The sequence below is a fragment of the Odontomachus brunneus genome, unplaced genomic scaffold (assembly GCF_010583005.1).
Source record: "Odontomachus brunneus isolate Ranch 3 - 2012 unplaced genomic scaffold, Obru_v1 Obru_scaffold_221, whole genome shotgun sequence".
NCBI classification, from domain to species: domain Eukaryota; kingdom Metazoa; phylum Arthropoda; class Insecta; order Hymenoptera; family Formicidae; genus Odontomachus; species Odontomachus brunneus.
In genome coordinates, this window is record NW_022639671.1 from 369,312 (window position 1) to 379,971 (window position 10,660).

Genomic DNA, 10,660 nt, shown 5'->3' on the forward strand with positions numbered 1-10,660 from the left:
CTTCGCAGCTGCGGGCTGCAATGCACCCGGCGTCCGACGCAAACGTAACATTATATATCCCGGTACCTAACACAGTTAATAAGATTAAAAAAAAAAAAACATTTTAAAGATTTGATTTATAGTTTTCGAAAATTCACAACGCAATAATGGGCAACAATTTTTTTTTTAATGGCGAATGATAATGCGAGAGTATGCAAAATTGAAAAAAGTAGTTGAGTAACAACACATGGCAAGAGTCGAATGTTGTAACTCAATAGAATTAAAAGTATTTGAAAGTATGGAGTTTCCTCTTTAGAATGTTTTTTTCATTCATATCAATACTGTAATCTTTCGCTGAGATATTCCCATTTGAAAAAGAAAGCAGCTTTCTACTTCAAACGCAAATAACTCCACATAAAATGGTCGTACCGAGATGCATAGAAAAGCATTTTAAAGAGAAAATTCTGTACGATCATATCCCTCTGTTCAAATTGAGCTGAACATTTTTGTTTATGCCGTACACCATCGCAAACTCTGACCATTTTTTTCTAATTGCACATACCCTCGTTTTATCACCCGTTATTTTTATAAATTTATTTCGTAGAATTGACATGAACTGTTTCTTAAAGTAGAGATTGCAAGCTTCAATTTATTTTTCGGAAAAACTTTTTATCTTCATTATTGATGAAGTCTTCGTCATTTGAAATTTGGGGATTTGTTGCTCGCCGAAGTCTGGATTCAGTAAATGATTGACACAGACGCGCGGTTTAATAAACATGTGATAAGGTACGTGTGTAAGGCGCGCTCGCTCGTCACACTCGAGTTTTAAGGAGGCCGTGGACGGCTCGCCAGTGTCCGCGGTCGGTGGACCGGGAGAAAGGATTAATCACTTTCTTAACGAAACAAGAAAAGTTATAAGAGCAATTTATTAGAGATTCTCTGTGTACATAGATACAGGCGCAGACTTAACATCTTAAATCTAAACGCGGTGCCTTGCGGTGGAGGCGCGAGCGGATACTGTCGCAGTTTTACACTGCGGCAGGTACGAACGGTCGTGGACGCGGACAATTAGGCAGACGAGAACGGTCGTGGTCGCGTACATAGAATTAGGCGGGTGAGAACGTTCACGGTCGCGTACACAGAGTTAGACGGACGGACGCGTTCACGGACTTAGAGCTAGGCGGACAAGAACGGTCGCGGTTACTGACATACGGTCAGGCAGACGAGAACGGTCGCGGTTACTGACATACGGTCAGGCGGATGAGAACGGTCGCGGGCGCGGACTTATCGCTAAGCGGGTGAGAACTAGCTGGAGGAGCCGGTAGCGACCGACAGAGACGGCGAGCGCACAACCCCAAACCCTCGCAGCTCGGAGTCGTCCAATCGGATCGGGATGCCGCGAGATCACGGCGTCGAAAGTGAGCATACCTTTGGAAAGCGGAATCGGGCTGCCGCGAGAACACGGCGTCGAAGGTGAGCATACCCTCGGAAACCGGGATCGGAATTGCCGCGAAAACATGGCGTCGAAGGCGAGCACACCCTCGTGGAGCGGGATCAGGATGTCGCGAGCGCACGGCGTCAGAGGCGAGATCATCTCCTAGGAGTCGCTATGACTGAGATGACCGCAGCGACGGGAATGGTTTTGACTGTCTCGAGCGCCCGGTTTTTATGCCCGCACAGATTTGCATCACGCTGCCCCCATCCAGGGCGCTGCGGTGTCGGATCATATGCGGGCTGGTAAAAGGCTGCGTGGCTATTAAGTGGCGCTCAGCGCCGAGTATACTGATGGATGTTCGGTCGGGCCGGTGTTTAAGAGCCCTCAGGCTCGGTAACGCTTCGTTATATCTTTCTCTCCTTCGGGAAACGCGAAGTTCAATCGGAAGCGCCAGGACCTTACTCGTCCCTCCCAATTGAAGCGGAGGAACCACTTTCCCCCGGGACCCGGAGGTGGCACTTCCAACCCACGTGCGTGGCGAGGAACGGCACTTCGCCGTACTCACTTGAAGCGAGTTTGACCCGGATCGGTGGCTGGGTACCTTCGGGTACCTGAGCCGGCGGTTGATCGTCCGGTCGTAGTGGCGGTCGTGATCCTGGAGTCGTTCGTGGCCGCGGTGGCGAATCTCTCTGGGCCGGCTCCTCGGCGGGCCTCTTTCTGGGGGCCGACTGCGGAGGCGGTGTCGGTCGCGGTGCCGGACCCCTCGCGTACAGTATAAGATATTGCAATTCTAGGGGGACTTAACTGTTTAACGATCAAACGCGCTAATCAATTTCTCTGAAACGATGTATATATTAGTTTTTGGAGTCACCGTTTCCACAGGTGGTATTGAAATTATTGTATCTCGAAAGGAAATTTCAGATAATGGTAGATTGAAAAGAAAAATTTTTTCCGAAAAAGGTATAAGTTTGTATAAAATGCTTATTTCATATCGAAATAGTTTTTCTAATTTTCTTAAAGTTTAGGACAAATATTGATTTTAATTGTACTTAAAGAATTCTAAATATATTTTACTAAATTTAAAATGACGAATCCAAAATGGTGGGCCAAATATCAAAATTTGTTGAATTTCACAGACAAACTAAAATATTCTGTTTCTAGAGTTTTGGGGTCGCTAAGAACAAATCTGAAAGTCTTCAAAATTACCGTCAATTATTTTATTTAGAATCACCAGCTCACAATAAAAAGAAGCGCTAAAGAGAAATCACGTGAAATATCCAATCACTTGAAACTTTTCCATTGTTACATATGTATTTTAATATTACCTATGTAACCACAAAAACTGAGGAAAGAAAATCAACGTTTACCGTAATGTTGAATGTTGAACTTCCGACTGTCTTTAAAGTTAGCATTAAAAGTTTTTTTATTTACTTCCATTGCATTTTATGAATAAAATATTAGTTATTTAACACGTATTCAAAGGTTATTAGAAAATTTTAACTTCTATTTTTATAATAAAATCCCGCCAGATCAGAGAAATCTTACACTGTGCGGCGGCTGGGTCGTTTGTTGGCGTGGAGGCGGTTGTTCGGCCGCGGTTCTGGTTTGCGCCGTAGGTGGTGGAGACGGCGGGTCGCATGGACGTTCGGATGATTAGTGCGCCACGGCCCGTTTCGGACGCTGCAATATCCTGGCTCGCGATGGTTGCGAGCCTCGCAGGCTCGCGTCGCAGGTCGAGCACTGAAACGGCTCGCGTCGCTTTGGTGGTGGTGGCGGCGGCGGGCTCATGAGCCACTCGTGTTTGCGGTGGTTCGTCGCGTCGGAGTGCTGCACCGCCATTCTTATGGCCGGCATCGATCGGCGGGTCGGGTGTGTCGGTTCGTCGTTGTCGTCATCGTCGCTCATAGCCTGAACTGTTGCAGGCGTTGCTTTTGTCTGTCCATATTGGATACAGAAGCTACTATGCTCATTGGGGTTGCAGGACCTCGTTTTATAGCGGCGACTTATTGCTTCTGCGTTGCCAGGCAACGCGGCCGCTATCTCGTACGCCAATTGATTCCGCGGGCACGTGGTCCGCAGATGCTGGCTTGAAGTCCTACACGTGCACATGCCGGTATCATCTCCCCGCCCCGTCCTACAAGTCGACGATTACGGGGTACCGATGTACCGCGGCGCCAGCCTCGCGGCATAGGCTTCGGCTTTGATGGACAGCGGGTGCTCTTGTTTCCAGACTTGTTGTCCGGGTTGCGGTCTCCATGGACGCCAGTGCAGATTGTGTCACTGTTCTTAGTGCTGGAAGGCCTGCGCGAGATTGATGTGGACCAACTCGTATGAGTCTTGCAAGGCCTTCTGACGGACGGCCAGTGTAGTAGCTGTTAACGGCTGCAGGGGCGTCGCTGAGCTCGGGGCACGGAGTTCGCAGCCATAATTTAAAAACGCCGGAGAATAACCAGTGGACGCCTGCTGCACGGTGTTCATAGCGAACTGCAATGCTCCGAGATCGCTATCCCAATTTCGGTGATCTTGCCTTACGTATTAGCGGATCATGGTTTTTATGGTCCGGTTAGCTCACTCCACTGGGTTACAGTGTGAGGCGTACACCGGGGACGTCTAGTATCGTACTTGAAACGAACAGAGTAGCTTTTCGAATTCGTGGACCCTGAACTGCCACCCCTTATCAGTGATGAGCTGGTGAGGGCATTCATGTCAGTAGAGGGGGCGGTCAGTTAGGGCCTTGATGATAGCCTTGGTGGTGAAGCGGCGAAAGGGTTGCATCTCCACCCACTTCGTGAAGCGGTCCTACAGGATTAGCAGACTGGTGTGCCCGTTGTTGGAGCGCGGTAACGGCCCTATCAGGTCGACGCTGACATGTTGCCACGATAATGCGGGCGTGTGGCGTCCCGGCCGGTAGTCGTTGCAGAGGCTTGTTAGCCAGGCAGTTGAGACAGTTTCGCACGTACCAAGCGATGTCTCGAAACATGTCTAGCCAGTAGTAGGTGTGAACCAAGCGACTTATCGTTTTAGAGACGCCTAAGTATCCTGTCATTGGTTCATTGGCGGATAACCTCGTCCCGTTGGTCCTGCGGCACGCATACTTTCCATGTATATCGACCGGGGCCTCGTGAAAATCGAGGTTATGTAATCGGTGATTCCCCAATCGTCCCCCTCGAATAGCATAGCCCGGATAGGCTCCGAGTTGCTTCTTTACCGCGACTCAACTTCGGAGGTACCAGTCATTAATGTCAGTGGCCCGAACGGCGCCGACGGTCGGTTGTCTTGACAGGGCATTTGCGAGTTTGTTGGCCGCATCGGGTTGGTATTACAGCTCAAAGTCGAACTGCTGGAGTTCGAATAGCCAGCGGACGAGGCGTTCAGTGGAGGTCTCCAGCCGCTGCAATCATCGTAACAACTGATGGTCTGTGACTATAGTGAACCAATACCTCTCGAGGTAATCTCGCGTGTTGCACGCCCCAAACGACCGCGAGGCACTCGAGCTCGGTTGCACTGTAGTTCTTCTCGGCCGCACTGAGGGCGATGACGCGTCCACCGTCCTCGTGGTGTTGCGTAAGGACGGCTCCCAAGCCATGTTGACTAGCGTCTGTCTGCAATATGAACGTCTTGGCGAAGTCGGGGCACGCGGAAAGCATCGTCCTCGGAGTTCCCCCAACTCTATTTGAACGTTCTTTGGGTTAGACGTGTAAGTGGGCTGGCGAGCCGGGCAAAGTCCTCGATGAAGCAGCGGTACCACAAGGCGAGCTTTAGTGAATTAGCATACGGTACAAGGTGATGGCCGCTATGGCGCTCACGTTTTTGGGATCCGTGTGGATGCCCTCTTGGTCGATAATGTGCTCGAGATAGCACAGTTATCGCACGCAAAACCGGTACTTCTCCGTATTTATATGGAAGTTCGCAGTGCGGAGTCGTCGAAACACCTCTCGAAGCCGGGTCATATGTTCCTTGAAAGTGCTACTCAGTACTATTATATCGTCCAAATAGACGGACATATGACTCGAGAGCGATTGACGATGCCGTGAGCACACCTTCAGAAAGCGGAATCAGGCTGCCGCGAGAGCACGTCGTTGGAGGCAACAGCACGTCCTGAAAGTCGCTGTGGCTAGGATGGCCGCAACGACGGGAATAGTGGACTGTCTCGACTGTCTCGAGCTCCCGGCTTTTATACCGGCACAGACCCGCGTCGCGCTGTCCCCACCCAAAGCGCTGCGGCGTCGGATCATGTGCGGTGAAAAGCCACGTGGCCATTAAGTGACGCTCAGTACCGAGTACACCAACTCGACGGATGTTCGGTCGTGCCGGTGTGTACGAGCCCTCAGGTAACTCTTCGTTACAAATAAATAACGAAAGAGTTTATATGACAATGATACAGAGCGGTACTTCGCGGATTCCGCAACTTGGTATGAGATGACACTTACAGTCGGATCGTTATTACGGTGTGTCGTGATGTAAATTGTAAAACGATGGACGGAGCGCATAGAGCGAATGTTTGATCGTACAATTCGGTATTTCGCCAGATGATCACGGAAAGTAATTTAGCATGCTGATCAACATTCACGATTCATAGAGACGGCAGTCGGCGTCTCAACAACGTGGATAGTCGTGGTTAGTGACGGCAGTGAGATGGCCGTGTAGCAGCACGGCGCGATAACGGACGCGTGATTTGTGTTGTTAGTATGCCACAAAACCGTGATAGTATCGATCGGGCGGTAGCAATACTAACGTCAAGCCTTTGGTGTCAAAAACGATCAACAAAGTTGGCGAACGCGCCTATCCTTTTTCCTCGAGCTGCAGAGGAAGCAAACAATCGCCAAGAACGCTCGTTGGAGCGCAGCAAATACACTGATCCTGATTCATGTTCGTATGAAAAGATAGGACGGATACCAAAAACTCGATAAAGCTCAGTAAATTTCGCGAAAGTATGAACCCTAGAATCTATCTGCAGAATCGAGTGAGCAGTAGAGTTCGCGAACACACAAATTTCGTAACGAATGAGAAGACGAAGTAGATGTCGAGAACGTGACAGAGATGACGAACGCACAATCTCCTTTGCTTTTTTTGCCCGAACGAATTAGCAAACTACATGGAAGCAGAAACAATGCTGTTGGTATCCTTACTCTTGGTTCGAGAACATCGAGTTCGATAGATGATCTGAATCAGTCTGGCGTCAGTCGTGTTGGAAGTCGCGGTTAACCCTTAGTGGCTCTACATGAGTATTTCGAATCCGGTTTCATAGAAATTTCTCAGTACGTTGAAGGGTCCCGAATTTTCTGTCCCTCCTAAAAAATACACAATAAAACACAGGTATTTGTTCTAATAACTTGAAAATATATCTGTGAATTTTTACCGACTTTTTGAACCATTTTAAAGATATGATAAAGAGGTCGGACTCGAAAGACTCATGTAGGGTCACATGTGTGGTGCCGTTTTTCATATAAGTCACTAAGGATTAACATATTCGCTCGTCGCGAATCTTTTGTGTGACGCGCTTGTGCATTCGTGCGGTCGATTCTGATTTCTGCGGTATTGTTAGCCTTGCGGGTCAACGCAAAGCGCCGGTTAACGGATATTTGATCGAGCCGGTTTGGGTGACGTTGTTTGCATCGTGACAATATTATTAACATAACATTTATAACGCAATTGCGTAATCTGTATAAATTTTAAAATAAGTAAGGAGTTATATAATAAAGGAGCAAAATTATTTGATAATTATTTGAAAATTATTTTATATGTTTCACTTGTTTGAAGTAAAAAACACATAAATTATATAAAATACAATTTAATGTTTATCTTTTTCAGTTTGCAGCCAACTATGTTCGAGACAAACTTATTTCTAACATTAATCAGAAAATAATTGAATTAAAAAATATGTTGGCGGGCAAAGGAACCAAAATTTACGATCAAGGTGAACGAACTATGGATGAAATAGGAAAAAAGGATAATAATGATAGCAAAGACGAAAAATCGTTGCAACAAAAAAAATCCTTTCGAAAAGTTGCCAGTACTTCTTTAACAGACGATTGCATGAATGAATCTTTTAAAGTGTCTGATCCAGAATTGTTAGATAAATTGGAGAGCTTATCACCGATTACAAGAAAGGTAGGTTTTGGAAATAAAAGTCAACAAAAATAAGTTCTTAAGTATAATGTATGTTATATACATAAGAAATAATCTACATAAAACATATAAATCCAAGCTGAACGATTTGCCGATATCTCTAATTGATTCAATTTCTGACAGAGAGGAGCGCAAGATATGATAATTGTGAATACATAGGTTATTTTTTTCTAGTGACTCTCATAATATTTGTCCAAATTTAATTAATTTTATTATTTAAACACCATTAACTAAGATTATTCAAATTGCAAACTAAGGATATCATAATTCAATATCTAGCTAAATATTTTTAAATTATCAGTATATAGTAAATAATGAGATTTAAAAATGCAACGTAAATCATTAACAAAGAGATTAAATAACAAGGGATTTAATAAGAATCCTATGAAACATCGGAAGTAAAAATTTTTTTAAAGTAGGAGTTCCTAACGTTTACAATTTGCTGTTTTATCTTTTAAAACACAAATATAGAAAGAGGATGGCGTACTAGATGGCGGCCGGACGCCGTGCGTTCGAGGTCTGTATATCTTTTCGTTCCAGAAAGAGAAAAATATCGAGAGTGTGGTGGAGAGGTTTTGCTAGGACGGGACTCGAACCCGCGTTTCGCTTACCGGACTACTGCTCTAAATCACTAAGCTACCTAATGCTTCACGCTCACGCACGCTCTTCTCATTCTAGATGCCGTTCGGAAGCGACATCTCTGGCGCGATCCTGAGCGTACGGCGACTACAGAGAGAAACATTGTTATTGTACCAAATGGTATAGCTGTCAGTCTTTCAAAGTCAAGTTTCTTTTGAAATACAATTAAGTAAAAGATCAATCCTAACGTCCGTAATTTATACAATAAAATGAAGTAGCTGACGAAGTCGAAATCTATTTTAAAACTTCTACGAGGGCTGTATGATAAGTACCCCCCTTATAGAAATATCATATTAAGAATTATTGATAATTACTTATTATCCAGTATTTTTAATAATGAAAATAAGTATAAATGATTCTTTGTATGATATTTCTATAAGGGCCGTGTTAGGGAAGGAAACGCATTTTAAACATTTTTTTTTGCTTATTTTTCAACATAGTCTCCTTTCAGCTCAATATACTTAATCCAGCGATATTCTAACATTTTTATACTACCAGGTCTGTAAATATAAAACCGGAATTTGCCCATAGATGGCCCTAGCTGTCAATGTAGTTACCGTCAAACGCCAATGGCGTCATTGGCGCCATTTCCTTGTTGACATCTCTGACAAAAATTTTCAACTCACAACAATACAAGCTTCATACAACAACATAGTTTGTAATAGCGTTGAACATGTCGAATTTTGTGCCTGGAAACTACGATTTGCGGACAGCATTGATTTTCTGTTACCATTTGAAGAAAACTGCTGCAGAATCGCATCGAATGCTTGTCGAAGCTTATGGTGAGCATGCTCTTGGTAAATCACAGTGCTTTGAGTGTTTTAAAAAATTCAAGTGGCGATTTTGACATGAGAAACGAAGAACGTGGAAGATCACCGAAAAAGTTTGAAGACAGCGAATTGCAAGCATTGTTGGATGAGGATGACACTCAAACGCAACAACAACTCGCGGATCAATTAAATGTGACACGAGAAGCCGTCTCCATACGTTTGAAAGCCATGGGAAAGATCCAGAAAATGGAAAAATGGATTTCACATGAACTGAATGAAAGACAGCAGGAAAACCGAAAAACCACTTGCGAAATGCTGCTTGCCAGGTACAAAAGAAAGTCATTTCTCCATCGAATTGTGACTGGCGATGAAAAGTGGATATATTTTGAGAATCCTAAGCGTAAAAGATCATGGGTAACTCCAGGCGAACCATCGATATCGACTGCAAGGCCAAATCGCTATGGACGGAAGACAATGCTCTGTTTGGTGTGATCTATTATGAGCTGCTAAAACCTGGCCAAACCGTTAATACTGAACGCTACCGACAACAAATGATTAATTTTCAAGCTTTGCGTGAAAAACAACCAGAATATAAAGAAGGCAACACAAAGTGATTTTGCTTCATGATAATGCACCATCACACACAGCAAAACTGGTCAAGGAAATGATTGAAGCGTTTAGTTGGGAAATACTTTCGCATGCGGCTTACTCACCAGACTTGGCTCCGATTACTATTTATTTGCATCGATGGGACACGCACTTGCTAAGCAGCGCTTCACTTCTTACGAGAATGTACGAAAAAATGTACGAAAATGTACGAAAATGTACGAAAATGTACAAAAATGGCTCGATAACTGGTTTTCTTCAAAAGAACAACAGTTTTTTTGGCGTGGCATCCACAAATTGTCAGACAGGTGGGAAAAATGTGTAGCTAGCGATGGGCAATACTTCGAATAAAATATTTTTTATCATTTTCATACAATAAACGTGTATTTTCTATACAAAAATTACGGTTTCATATTTACATATCTGGTATTCAAAAAATATAATTTGCCGAACTCCGCAAAATGCCTCCGCAAAGGCCTCTATTTCGGCGATGACTTTCTCGTTTGACGTGAACCGTTTTCCGCCAAGCCATTCTTTCATATTTGGAAATAAATAGAAATCGCAGGGAGTCAAATCTGGAGAATAGGGTAGATGAGACAGCAATTCGTAGGGTAATTCGATCAGTTTTGCTGTGGCGATTGCGGACGAATGAGCTGGTATGTTATCATGATGAAAGTGCACCAAATGGGACCGTTTTCTCTTTACTAAATGGAACCGTTTTCTCTTCACTTCAGGGTCGAATTGGCTCAATAAATCAGCATAGTACTGCTCCGTGATTATCCTTCTCTTCTCTAAATAGTCTGTGAAAATGATGCTTCGCGAATTCCAAAAAACGGTGGCCATGATCTTTCCAGCCGATGAAACCGGTTTTGCCTTCTTTGAAGCAGGTTCATTGGATGAAGTCTACTATTTTGACTGTTCTTTCGTTTCTGGCGTGTAGTGATGGGTCCATGTTTCGTCAACAATGATGAAACACCGCAGAAACTCTTTCGGATTGCGCTCAAACAGTGCTCCGAAGTTGTCATGCGATTCCGTTTTTGTTCCACTGTGAGCAAACGCGGCACCCATTTCGCTGATAGCTTTCTCATGTCCAATTTTTCAT

General features: G+C 44.6%; 1 protein-coding gene across 8 annotated transcripts in view; it reads left to right on the forward strand.

The window, feature by feature from the left end:
* The window catches only part of LOC116852385 (protein phosphatase 1L-like), a 291,241-nt gene that overhangs the window by 238,505 nt on the left and 42,076 nt on the right, over positions 1–10,660 (forward strand). For 6 of the 8 annotated variants that reach the window (XM_032832671.1, XM_032832675.1, XM_032832674.1 and 3 more), the window contains one exon: positions 7,226–7,525. The exons of 1 other annotated variant lie outside the window; for it this stretch is intronic. In XM_032832671.1, the coding sequence (XP_032688562.1) occupies positions 7,226–7,525 (300 nt within the window). Of the gene's footprint in view, positions 1–7,225; positions 7,526–8,221; positions 8,797–10,660 lie in introns of those variants that run through there. One more of the 8 variants, XM_032832676.1, reaches the window with a different exon arrangement.